Below are 14252 nucleotides of genomic sequence, written 5' to 3'. Positions count from 1 at the left end.
AAATATAAATAGCCAACCAGCATATTCAAGATGAATATTCAACTATACTATATATTTATAAAATAAATTAAATTAATATGTTCTCCATAAAACTAATATGTTAATCTATATATATAATTATTTAACTACTAAAATACTATAAAATTTTGTTCAACCTCTGTTCACTTCGAACAATATTTTTGTAAAAATTGTTGAGCCAATACATCTCGAATGCCATCAATCTCTTCTACATTATAGGACTCCATATTTTCAAAAATCTAAATAATAAAATTTATTAGAATAATACTTTATATATGGAATTAAATATAAGAATTTAAATTAAAATAAAAAATAAAATATTTCTTGTAATCTTTCTGTAGTCCCAATTTGAACTATCTCATGCATGTAATGGATAATATAATATTTGCATTCTGTGCTTCCTGGCTGCCTATAGCACTGAAATAAATGAATATTTAAAAATTAAATATGAGGAATAATTAAATATAAAATTTAAAATTTCACATATACTTACATTTGGATAAATCCATTTCACCGATGATTTTGGCTTGCATTCCCCAAGAGTGAGCATATAATATGTCTCAAGTGCACTATTATCATTTGTAAATGAAAACACATTACAAAAGTAAAAATATCTCATGAATTAAAGTTTTATATAAACTAAAACTTGTTGAAAATCCATATGAGCTCTTCACTTAGTTTTTTCCCCAAAGAACAAAACCAGTATACTTCATTTTGATTTGGGCATAGAACATAAAGTGACTAATGATAACTATATCATATAAAAATTTAAATAGGTATTAAATAACACGAATATATACACACACATACACATGCATGAATAACAAATGCTTGCCTAGTAATAATTGGTGCTAGATAACATGACAATTTCATATCTGACATATGATTTATCATGTATGTCATCATTCTATGTACTACATTGTGAGCTTTTGGCATAGCTTTCGGGCACAAAAATCCAAATGTGTTTTGTTTTTCCATTGCACAACAAATATTGTAGAGGTACCTATTATTGAAATGACATGAAAATGTTAGTAGTAAATGAAATGGAAAAGAAAATGAAGAAGGTATATAGAAAAGTTACAAGATTCTCAATTTAGTCCATGATATGTCTAGCTCCTTTAAATTTAGGAATTCCTTGAGATCTCTCTTGTTGAATGCAAAATCATATCTCCTTTCAATAGTTATGACCTCTAATGGCATTTTAACAATAATGCCTTCCGTCATATCTTTGTAAATTTCATATAGCTGTGCCAAGTAGGGAAATTGAATAGCATTTTTAGGTTCCTATTAAAACATAAAATGAATGAGTTATATAGGTAATTAATTAACTGAAAGAAAATAAGATAATATTAACTTGCTATTTACCTCTAGCGATGTTGCATCAATTTCTGACACAAGATGTTTAAGCCATAGAATGAAAGAACCTTTTGCTTGGCCTATTGTTGTAAGCTCAAAAGTGGAAAATGGCACGTGTACATTATTCTTACTCTTTTGAACACGTGTAATTGTCACCCTAACTTGATCTGCTTTAATCTTCTGATGATGAATTGTGGACCCAAACTTGTATACTTGACCTTCGGCAACAATACATTTTTTTTGGAATCTCTAGATAAAGATAACAAGAAGTTCCATCATTGTCATCTGGTATAAGAGGATTAGGATTAACTAGTGCTGGTGCCATTGTCCCCGTGGATTATTGATACCTTTTGTGCTTGGTACAACAGGAGATGTCTGGATGAAATGCAAATCTATGTTAAATTAAATTAAACATAAATCTATATAACCGTTAAATTAAATACAAACCTAAGGTGTAATATCAACTCCTGGAATTGTCATGCCAGTAACCATAGATTTCATCTCTTTACGAAGTTGGACCATCATGTCTTCCCGAAACAATTCACAAAACTCTCACTTGACTTCTTGTTGAACCTCAGCTCAAATCTCTTGTCTAGCCTCTTCTCGAACGTTAGCTCGAGTATCATCCCTAACCTTGGCCACCAACTAATAGATCTCATCTCTAGACATACCTCTATAAGAGCTTCGTGGAGGTGGTCTAAAGTACTACTTGAGACCAACTCTCTCTAACTACCAAAATATAAATTTTTCAAAACTTAGAAAAAAATTTGGTAAAATTTTTCCTTAAAATAGAACCTCCATAAATTTCAACAACAATTAAATTCAAATAATATAATTCTAAGCAATTTCAAATCAAACTCCCAAACAATAACAATTTAAAAAATATAATCCCAAGCATTTTCTAAACACGTATATATAACAATTTAACAGAAAAAACACAAAAATTCAAAAATTTTGATTATATAAAAGAATATATATTTTATTATTGCAATTATATTTTTATCAAATTATCAAGCTAGAAAAAAAATTCAACAGCATTTCCCCTGAAAATATGACATTTCAAAATTTCAACAATCAAATTTAACCTAAATCAACTAAAATCTTAAGCTATTTTTAAATTCTAACATAGATTCAGGAATATCAAATTTTCAAGAAAAAAATTTATAAATTTCAGCAACAGTATCAAATTTGAAATATCAACAATTATAATTACAAATTCATAAAATTTCAATATAAATCTATCCATTTAAGATAAATATTTCAAAAATCAAAGAAAATAATTTGAAAAAAATGAAACTTACTTGAAATACCTCACATGCAAAGAAGAAAATGAAACTCAAATCTTCAACAATGGAAAAGGAAGGCTGAAGAAGAAATTTGGAACTTTAAAGCAATAAAAGACCAAAAATTATTGAAATAGATGAGCATTTAACAACAATGGAAGAAGACGGAAGAGGGAAGGAGGAAAAAAAAGGGAGAGATCTCTAACTTGTAAAAATGGAGGAAGAAGAAGGAAGAAGGAACAACGAAGAGGGAGAAAGCTACAATGAAGGGAAAAGGCAGACCCACAGCTGTAGATGGTAGACCCACAGTGGCCAGAGGTTCTAGATGGAGGCATTAGAGGGAAAAGGTGTGACCTTTTAGTACTGGACCAAACGTGAAATTGAAATGGGAAGAAAAATACGTAGAACACAGCTTTTAACAAGGGAAACCACATCAGTTGTCTTGGAAACCGATGTGGTTTCCCTTATTCATGTCAGTTCCTTATGGAATCGATGTGAATTACTAAATTTTTTTTATTATAAAGTCTTTTAACGTTGGTTTTAATGTAAAATCAATGTTAAAAGATATTAATTTTTTTATTGTTTTAAGTATTATTTAACGTTGGTTATTAATAACAATCGACATGAAATACAAAAAATTTATCTGATTTATTTTTTACATTGTTTTCCACATCAGTTTATTTAATACTCGATGTGAAATATCTTTCCACTATGGTTTTTTGAATAATCGACGTTAAATGTTATCCATATATTTACAAATATGCCACTGCCTTTTTTTAACATCAATTTTTGTAATAACTGACATTAAAAGGTGATGTTAATTTCCTTCTCTGTAGTAGTGAGGACTCAAAAATAAGAGAGAGAGTGCATGTACAAGCTGTCCGAAACTAGTAATAAAACCAAGGTAGCAATCCTGCAGTTTTCTCTTATATGTACTTGGTTGTATGAGTAAGTTGATGTGAGTATGTGCATGTCTTGGTTGTTTTTGAAAGAGTTAGTTTTTTCGATATATGTAGTCATTGGAATATAATCTAGCCTTAGCAGATTTAAACTCAAAATTTTAGCATGATGCATGTTTCCTTCTTCATGCTTATTTTATCAAGATTAATGTGTGTTTATGAGGCATATTTGTATATTTGAGTTGGCCATATACATAATAAGTAAATGCGAGTTTTGCTATTGAGATTATTATAATCTTATCCCTTTATGGCTAACTCTTCCTTCAACCTTTTCTAAGTTATTGAAAGGAAATGGTACTCTAAAAGGTTCCTTTTCTAAGTTACTGAAGAAATCATGTAAAAAAAAAAAAATTTCTGAAGCCCTCCTTATGAAAGGGTCATCGTCGAGAGGACTTGTTTCACTGCTCTAATATTTTCCTATGAGTATTTTTGGCGCCACAATATCTGAAAGCAGAGGCTTCTCTTCAAGGATGCAACTTTCGTCATTGTCAATTCACTCTTGCTGCAGATTGGGCCCACTCTTTATTGATTTAGCTATGTTGATGTCCAGTGCAAGGCAAATAGGCAATCACTTTCAAGTTCAACTAGTTCGCTCTCTGTTTCCATTAAAACCTTATCCTAGTTCTACTACAATGGTTGCTTCTCACCTTTCATAAACATTCTTTAATTTTGTCAAATTTGGCTACTTTATAATTGATAGTAGTTTATGATTATATCATGAATATTATCTCCCGTTGATCAAACATTTAATCTCTACAAGATGCATGCATGGAAAATAATAAACTTCTTGAAGGGCTAATCTTTCAGAAAGTATGCTCCTTAAGAAATAAATCAAGGAAAGCATAACAATCACAAGGCGATTTAGAAAAGGAAAACAACAAAGAAAAGAATAAAAACAAAAACCAAACATTTGAGAAACATTTGATTGTTTATTTAATTTGATGTGCTATGTTGGTTGAGAGACATTTGGAAAACAACATTTTGAGCACATTAGATGAGCTGTGATTTATGAACAAGACATTTTCTATTTGTTAATAGCAGTAATGGCATACACACACAGATGAAGATCATAAGGGGAAAAAAAATCTTGGCACATAATTGATGTTCAACTTCTATAATGTTCTTATTCCCATTTGATCATTAGATCTGGCATATTGCAAATTTAAAGCAATTTTACTCTAGACATGTTTTATACTCCTTCTCTGCTAGCTACTGTCAAATTCACTTTATTTTCACTTGATATCAAAAGTCACCTTAAACGAGTGAAGATCGCTTCCCCAAAGCTAAGCCTGCATCTCTTGCACCCCACATATCATTCCTACGACCATCCCTTAAAAATGCACAACATTTACTCTTAAAAGCTCACAAGTTTTCAAAAATATTGTCAGATAATTTATTATACATGAGCAAAGCTTAATTCTATGATCTTTACCCCCATCAATAGCCTTTCTAGGCTCTAACTCTTGCCTAACTGTGATAAATGGAAGTAAAAATCAGTTTATGCTAATTGATTGAAAAATCATCGAATTGCAACTATATGCTATACAATTTACGTATGTAATTGTTTTGAGCACGACCTCATTGACAAATGTAACATGAACTACATGATTCAACCAATACTTTCACCCTTTTTAGGTGTAAGAATAGACTACCTCAATCTTTTACAATTGCCCATGCGAATAATAAAGCAGCTTATTAACATGCAAGTTGTTAGGAAGTGAGCAAATAATCAGCGAAAGTAAATAGGATAAAATAATTTAAAATTATAAAGAAGTTAGAGAAAGTGACAAAAGACGACACAATAAATTTAACGTAGGAAAACCCCTAATTTGAGGGTAACAAACCTACGACCAATGAATAAGTAATTTCACTACAGAAAATGAGAATTATAATAATTGTCTTTTCTATGGGAGATGGAGAGACAAGATAAATATAGAGCTTTTCATTAGCTAAAAATATTATTTTGAATAATAATAAATATCTCCTAAAATATTAAATAGAGATATGATATATTTATATCAAGATAATATGTAAAAATAATCATAAAGGATTATAAAAATTTGAGTTATAATCTCAACAAACTTTCCCTTGACTTAAATTCAATAATGCTCGTAATTGCTGAGTAGCCCTAAAGGGCAGTCAAGTGCTGGGAATACCAACCAAGCCTAAGCAATGCTCAAACTTAATATCAAGAAGAGGCTTCGCAAGCATGTCTACTAGATTTTGAGAAGTATGAATTTTCTTCACAACAATCTCACCAATTGCAACATTATTTCTAATAAAGTAATGTCTGATGTCTATGTGGTTAGTTTTTGAGTGATACCTATCATTCTTTGTCAAATGAACATTACTCTAATTATCACATAAAACATTAGTAACTCCTTAGGCAACACTAAGTTCGATAATAATACCTTGCAATCAAATAGCTTCCTTTATACTCTCAGTTGCTGCTATATACTCTGCTTCAATTAAGGATAATGCATAAATAGATTGGAGAGATGCTCATAGCTAATAGAACAGCCACAAAGGGTGAAAATATAAGCAAAAAAAGACTTTCATCAATCAAAACTACAACCATGATCAAAGTCAGTAAAACCAACAACATTATTAGATACAACCTTATTCCTTTCAAATACCAAACCAAAATTGGAAGTACCTTTCAAATAATGGAGGATCTACTTAAAAGCATCCTAATGACCCTCTCTAAGACTGTGCATGTACCAATTTACCACATTTACTGCATATGCAAGATCAGGTCTAGTATATAGCATTGCATACATAAGACTACTAACAGCACTTAAATAAGGAACTCTTGACATTTTTTTAATATCCTTTTCTGATTCTGGGCAAAGATCATCAGATAATTGAAAATGAGCAATAAGAGGAGTAGACACAAGTTCACACTCACTCACATTAAATTGATCAAGTATCTTTAAAATATATTTATTTTGAGATACGAATAATTTACCAGTTTGATGATCTCTATGAATTTCCATGCTAAGAATTTTCTTTGTTACACCAATGTCTTTCATATCAAACTCCTTACTAAGTTGTTTTAATTTGTTAATCAAAGATTTCTCTTTGGAAGCAATAAGCATATCATTGACATAGAGCAACAAATACAAAAAGGACTCTTGGAAAAATTGTTTAAAATAAACAAAATTATCATATTTGCTTCTATTGATGCCTTGCCCAATTATAAAAGCATCAAACCTTTTATACCACTTCCTAGGAGCTTGTTTTACACCATATAAAGATTTCTTCAAGCGATAAATGCAATGTTCCTTTTTAGGAATTACAAATCCCTCAGGTTGCTTCATGTAGATTTCTTTATTGAGTTCTCCATTTAAAAATATTGTTTGAACATCAAGTTTTCTTAGCTCCAAATTAAACAAAGCAGTAAATGCAAGTAGTACATGAATGGAGGTGTGATGAACAATTGGAGAGAAAATCTTGTTAAAATCAACACCTTCCTTTTGATGACATTCTCGAACAACTAATCGTGCCTTCCTCCTTGCATCCTCAACCCTAAGGATACCATCTTTTTTTTTTTTTTATATATCCACTTACAACTTAAAGCTTGCTTGCCTTTAGGAAGTTCATATAAGTCTCAAGTACCATTCTTGTGGAGACTCTCAATTTCTTCATTCATAGCTAATAACCACTTAGATGAATTAGCACAAGAAATAGCTTCAGAATAACTAGAAGGCTCAATACATTTAGGGATCTCTTGTGCAATAGAAAATACATAAGCAACTAACTCATCATTAGTGTATCGAGCAGGCCTTTTAATATCCCTTCTTGGATGATCTTGAGCAATAGAATATTCTTGCTCTTGATAGATAACAAAAGTGGTACTTGTAACATCATCATATATTTGATCATCACATCCTCCATTAGAGGATGATTCCAATGGAGAAAGCTTCATTTTTATGCTTAAGAAAATAAACTCAAATTTTATGAGAATAGTTATCAATCATAGTTATCATATAAAGACATCCTTTAATAGAAGAATATTTTGAAGGTCCCCATAGATCAAAATGTACATAGTCAAGAAAACCTTTAGTGTTATGAGTTGCAAAAGAGAACTAACTCTTTTCTATTTCCTAAAAATATAATGTTCGTAAAACTCCAATTTACCAATACGTTGACCATATAAAAGACCTTTCTTATTTAAAATAATTATACCTTTCTTGTTTATATGGCCCAATCGCATGTGCCATAATTGGGTAATGTGAGAATCATCAAGCATGGATGTTGAAACAACCATTGAATTTGTAACAATAGAACCTTGCAAGACATAAAGAGTATCATGATGATTACCTTTCATATAAAGTAGAGAACCTTTAGTAGCGTTAAGAACTCCGCATTCAGCTGAATACTTATCCCTTGAGATTCAAGAGTACCTAAAGAGATTAAACTCCTTTTTACCTTAGGAACATAACGAACATCAAAAAGAGTTTTAATAATACCATCATGAGTCTCGATCTGCACTCTACTAATTTCTAGAATCTTACATTCATTATCATTACCCATCAAAACAATACCACGGTCAACAGGTTCAAGAGTGGTAAATCAATTTTTATGAGGACATATATGAAAAGTGCAAGTAGAATTAAGAAACTAGTCAGTTCTATTCCTCCTATCAATAGAGGAAATGAACAACAAAACATCACCATCTGACTCCATCTCAATAACACTAGCTTTAGCAGATGATTTTTAAGGTTGCTTATTTTGTTCTTTTCTTTCACGCTTCTTTTTAAGTCTACAACATTGAGATGTCTCATAACTTAACTTGCAATAATTACAAGTTTATCATTATTGTTGGATTTATGTCTCCTAGACTTAAATCTAAATTTTTTTGGTACTTCCCTTTTCATCACTTCTCCCCCACATTTAAAACTTCACCTTTGTCCTTAAAATAAACTTCAAGTTTCTTTGGACAATAAATTAGATTTTACATCTTCAAAGGCTAAAGTATCTGAATTTTCATAGAGCATAATTTCTTTGAAATGTTTATAAGGAGGAGGCAATGAGACAACCAACAAAACAACTTTATCCTTATCTTCAATTTTGACATCAATGTTTTTTAAATCCAAAATAATCGAATTAAATTCATCAAAATGAGATTGAATAGGAGTATCTTCAACCATACGAATGATATATAGTCATTCTTTGAGACGAAGCTTAATTGCTAAACTTTTCGTCATATAGAGAGATTCTAGCTTCAACCATAATGAAGCCGTACTTAGCTTATTAACTACTTCTCATAAAACTTCCTTGGAAAGGCATAGTTGAATAACCAAAAGAGCTTTTGCATCTAACTTTTCAAATTTCTTATCAGACATAGTTATTGGCTTTTTATCCTTTCTAAGTAAAGCTTTCTTTAACCCATTGTGAGTAAGAATAGCTTTCATTTGAACTTGCCAAATAGCAAAACTAATCTTGCCATCAAACTTCTCAATGTCAAACTTTGTAATAGTAGCCATCATAAAAAAATTTAATTAAGAATCAGGCTCTGATACTACTTGTTAGGAATGCAAAGCAATCGCCCGGGAACAGAAGGAGAGGAGAGACGGGTAAGAGCAATGGAAGGACGCCACATCTTAACTTAAAACCTCAAGTCTTTAGTCCACTCACACTTGCACACAAAAAAAAAAGAGATTACTTACAAATATCTAGTTTTATTCTGGATTATCGTTAAAATGATGCCTACAATCATGCCAAAATCAAACTGATTCCATAAGAGCCATATATATCAATTGTGTGTTCTCTCTAAAAAAATTTTCAAATACTATTTTGAAAGGTCCTTTTTCAAGATAAGACCACCACTTCCAAGACTGATCAAAGGGTTTATTAAAATAGTACAATGGCTTTTTATCATCAAACCCATAACGTGAAAAAAGCTTCTTCATCTAAAAAAAATCATACGCTCCTTCTAAAAAGGAGAATCGTTCTTTACTTGTAAAAAAAATGGGATGAAAAAATAATTTATCTCTTGTAAGCAAAAATTTTAAAAAAATACATTTAAATAAAAAAAATTAAAAATTCTCAAATGAAAACCAAGCTCTAATTTTACTTGTTAGGAATAAGAAGCAATTACTAGGGAATGGGAGGAGAGGTAGCCATAAAATTAAGAATGATTAATGAATATCAACAAGTTTATAAATGAGTTTCAAAAGCCAACCCTTTTTTGATTATTTTCAAAAATTATTTGCTATTTTAAGGACAAAATTAAGTCTTCACAACCAAGAAAAATAAAGGATTACTTAGAGGTATCTGGTTCTGTTCTTGATTATCGTTGAAATGATGCCTATAATTACGCCAAAATCAAACTGATTTCATAAGTGCCAAATGTGCTGATTATGCATTCTCTTCAAAAGTTTTTTCAAACACTCTTTTGAAAGGTCATTCTTTAAGATAAGACCACCATTTCAAAGATTGATCAAAGTGTTTATTAAAATAGTACAAAGACTTTTTATCATCAAACCTATAACGTGAAAAAAGCTTCTCCGTCCAAAATAAATCATAAGCTCCTTCTAAAAAGGAGAATTGTTCCTTACTTGTTTAAAAAAAGGGAATGAAAAAACTTATTGTCTCTTGTATGCAAAAATAAAAAAAATGTTTAAATAAGAAAAATATATGAAAAATTCTCAATTAAGAACCAGGTTCTGATACCACTTGATAGAAATGTGAAACAACTACTTAGGAACGGAAGGAGAGGAGAGACTGGCAAGAGCAGTAGAAGGATGCCACATTTTAACTTAAAATTTCAAGGCTTAAGTTTAAGGGTCCTTCCTCTTTATTATATATGAGTTATTAAGTCTAATTTTATCTAATGTGAGACTTCCCACATCGTCTTTAGTCCACACACACTTGCACAAAAAAAAAGGGATTACTTATAGGTATCTAGTTCTGTTTTTGATTATCGTTGAAATGATGCTTACAATTATGCCAAAATTGAATTGATTCCATAAGAGCCACATGTATCGATTATGCGTTCTCTTCAAAAGTTTTTTCAAATACTCTTTTGAAAGGTCCTTCAAGACAAGACCATCACTTCAAAAAATGATCAAAGTATTTATTAAAATAGTACAAAAGCTTTTTATCATCAAACCCATAATGTGAAAAAAGCTTCTCCGTCCAAAATAAATCATAAGCTCCTTCTAAAAAGGAGAATCGTTTTTTACTTGTCCAAAAAAGAGGGGACAAAAAAATACGTTTAAACAAGATGAAACATATTAAAAATTTTCAATTGAGAACCAGGCTCTAATATCACTTGTCAGAAAAAACATATTAAAAAACATTTTCTTTGTTCTCTTTATTTTCTGTAAAAAAAAGAAACAAAAACATTAACTAAAAAGAAATAGAGCTAATTGAAATAAAAAAATAGATATTGAATATTATGTACTAAGATATTTCATATTATAAAACTTTTTCTCACCATTTATAATTGCTATGCCATCTACCCAATTACCATGAAAAAAAATAGGGTGAAATTTTTCCAATGACTTGAAAATACCCCTACAAGGAAAACACAAGAATAAAAAATAAAAAGAATACATAAGTAATAAATGACATATACGAATAGCTATACTAACCTGAGTAAATTTTCAAACCAAATTTGATATATTCAAACCATCTCTTTAAATCTCCACTGCAACTTTGATATAAGGAGGAGTATCAAACTTTAAAATATCTCCTTCAAGATAACAAAGCACCCATCTATGAAAAATACTTTGATTGCAGCTTTAGGAAAAGCATTTGATATAATACGATTGGTATTGAGCAGTATTACTCTTTGATACTTCTAAAATACTGCAACTGATTTTTTCTTTAAAGGAATTGTTCCCAATATATATCCTATATACACCCCATATTGGACTTTCATTTTACTAATCCTATATTCATAATTGGATTTTATTTTCTAAGGAAAAAAAGAAAATATGTGAGAATATAAAAAAATGAAATTAAATTTAGAATTCAAAGGTTAAGAAATATTTTTTTAAAAAATTAACACCTACAATGAAAGTTTACTTGCATGTTACCAAACTTAGAATTCAGAATTTTAAATTCTATGATTAAATCATAGGATAAAAATTTGATAAACAACTAGAATTTTTATATAATACAAGACAAAGTTGAGACTCCTATATAAAAAGTAGTCTTGAATTTGAAAATCAAACATCAAAGGATATTTAGAATTCAAATATAATCTTTTCACCTGATCAATTATTTGGAACATAATATGTTACATAATAATCACGTGGAAGGGAAGAGAGGGTAAAGGAGAATAGGACAAAGAGAAAGAAATGAAAGAGAGACAAAGAGAAAGGCCTAGTTCTATTATTGTAAAAGCATTTATAATAACTGCTTATGCGTAATCATAATAAACAGAGAAATAGGTTATTAAGTGAATTAGTTAGTCGTTGACATTTAGCTATTAGTCATTTTAGATAGCCTTAGAGTCTGACTCTTCCCTATATAAAGGCTGTATGATTGTACTTAGTCTCTTATACTTAATGAAATTTTTTCAAGTATTATTCCAAGAACTCTTTTCTATCTCTCAATTCTTTCTCGCTACTTTGTCTCTCTCCTATTCTTCACCATTCTTCTCTTCCTTATAAATTAGTGGTATTAGAGCTAATGATACTCGACTTGTATGCTAGAAAATCACCTCTAAAAACATCAAAGAACTATGGCAAATCACTTCAATGACCATCTCCGTGCCTTAGAAGATGTGTTCTCCAAGATGCTGAATCTTCCAGCTATGGTACAAGCCCTTACCAATCAAGTGGCTCAAATGACTAGAGGGCATAATGAATCTCCAGATGGGGAATGAGCAAGTAATAGTCACCATTGAGAGTGTCATCACCAAGAGACCAACAACTACCGACCCCATACCAGCTTTACCAAAATGGATTTTCCTCATTTCAAAGAGATGACATTTTGAGTTAGATTTTAAAATGTGAATTCAACTTTCAAAATGATAATACACTAAAAGATTGTTAAGTTACCTTAACAAGCATCCACTTGGATGAAAAAGCCTTTCAATGGCTTTAAACAATAGTCTTGGCAGATATAGATGCACATTAAACCTGGGCCGAGAATGCAAAGGTGTTAAAGACTCAATCTAGGTCTCAATTTGAAGCACTAATGGAGGACTTAATAAACCTTCACTAAACGGGTTCTTTAGATGACTTTGATAATGATTTTGATGCCATTGCTTGTAAGGTTAGGCTTTTTAAAGATTATCTAGTGTAGACATACACGGTAGGCCTTAATCCTGGGTTTGCAGCACACATTTGTATGTTTCACCCAAGAACTTTAAGCAATGCACGAGAAATTACAAGAACTCACAAGGTCAATTGTCAAAAAGCACAAACTAGGACACATAGCAATGACTCACGCAATCATTCAATATAATGGACTCAATATAATGACACGCAGATGAAAGAAAGCACCTTTAAACCCACATACATAGAGAGAGATGACTAGGTGGGGAAATGCAAGACCTCCATTTGGCAGCTATGGGACCCACACTTTTAAGGGCACAAATTTCTATTTCTCAAATTTTAATTCTTTTCCATCAAAGAACAACTCTTTAATCTCTGTTCCTTCAATTTTAATGACTAGGTCTTCATAAAGCTTCAAGACGCTGAGTCTAAATGAGGTTAAAGAATCAAGAGCCAATAATCTTTTCTTGTACTATTGTTAACCCTTCTCTAGGGACTACATGTGTGCTCAGATGTACAAAATGCAATTACAACTTATTGAACTTGACGAAGAAATTGCAGCAGAAGATGACAATGACACGGGTTAAGATTTTGAAGTCCCTAATAAGTTTGAAAGCATATTAGTATAGTCAAAATGTCCTCAAATTTCCCTTCATGCAATTCCAGTAAGTGTTGGACCTTTGGCTATGAGAATCTAAGGCTATGTGGGAAGAAGACAAATTTAAATCCTCATAGACAACAAGGCTTCTCATGCTTATATTGATATGGCTTTGGCTAAGAAGCTAGGTTGGAAGGAAAACACTTACCTCATAGCTGAAGTGGAAGTTGTAGAGGTGGGAAAACTAAAATTTTTTAGTGTTTTAAAATGAGTTAAGTGGAGAATGCAAGATGAAGATTTTGAAAGAGATTTCTAAATTTTGGAAGTCCATATTTATATAGTTCTGGGGTTCTCATGGCTCAAAACCATTCATCAAGCCTACTGGGACTTTGATGACTTGTCCATGACTTTTTGGTATAATAAGAAGTGCTTGCTTGCAACCTCAAGAAACACCAAAATGTAAAATTGTAGATTTTGAGAAGATTCAAGGGAATTTAAAGGCTGGAGGGTAGATGGTTATGACAGAAAGTAGGAGGAAAAGTTTTCTTATTTATGATGATTCTAATTATAAAGGATTATATGATATTTATAAGAATATACACAGAGTAAAATACTATCTTTGTCCTTAACTATCAACTAATATTTACACACTAAGAATAAACAATATTTTAACAGTTCATGTTGCATCTCTTGGGAAATGGTGATGAAGGGCTTCATTGCTTGCAAGTATAAGCGGAAGAGGGTTTTGCAGAAGCTACTTTAGGGGCTATTGTCGGACATTTTTAAGGAGCCTAAGTCTCTT

At 30.9% G+C, this 14252-nt stretch overlaps 1 protein-coding gene and 1 long non-coding RNA gene across 2 annotated transcripts in view; both read right to left on the bottom strand.

The window, feature by feature from the left end:
* Positions 1 to 300: 300 nt before the first annotated feature.
* On the bottom strand, positions 301 to 1623 carry LOC129309139 (uncharacterized). Its single transcript, XM_054950537.1, has 5 exons — positions 1384 to 1623; positions 1100 to 1302; positions 854 to 1021; positions 512 to 587; positions 301 to 435 (listed from the first exon to the last, which is right to left on the bottom strand). Exons 2-5 carry the CDS (start codon positions 1240 to 1242, stop codon positions 319 to 321), a joined length of 504 nt encoding a protein of 167 aa, XP_054806512.1. The 5' UTR covers positions 1243 to 1302; positions 1384 to 1623; the 3' UTR covers positions 301 to 318.
* Positions 1624 to 2688: 1065 nt separating this feature from the next.
* Positions 2689 to 14252, bottom strand: part of LOC129309140 (uncharacterized) — a 50095-nt gene continuing 38531 nt past the window's right edge. The window contains exons 8-9 of the long non-coding RNA XR_008592844.1: positions 6028 to 8022; positions 2689 to 4946 (exon numbers count right to left, since the gene is read on the bottom strand). This is a non-coding gene — a long non-coding RNA (uncharacterized LOC129309140). The remainder of the gene's footprint in view (positions 4947 to 6027; positions 8023 to 14252) is intronic.

This window comes from Prosopis cineraria, unplaced genomic scaffold (assembly GCF_029017545.1).
Source record: "Prosopis cineraria cultivar Desert tree isolate PC_DT_omini unplaced genomic scaffold, ASM2901754v1 PC4, whole genome shotgun sequence".
NCBI classification, from domain to species: Eukaryota; Viridiplantae; Streptophyta; class Magnoliopsida; order Fabales; family Fabaceae; genus Prosopis; species Prosopis cineraria.
This window is presented reverse-complemented; position numbering and strand designations above follow the sequence as displayed.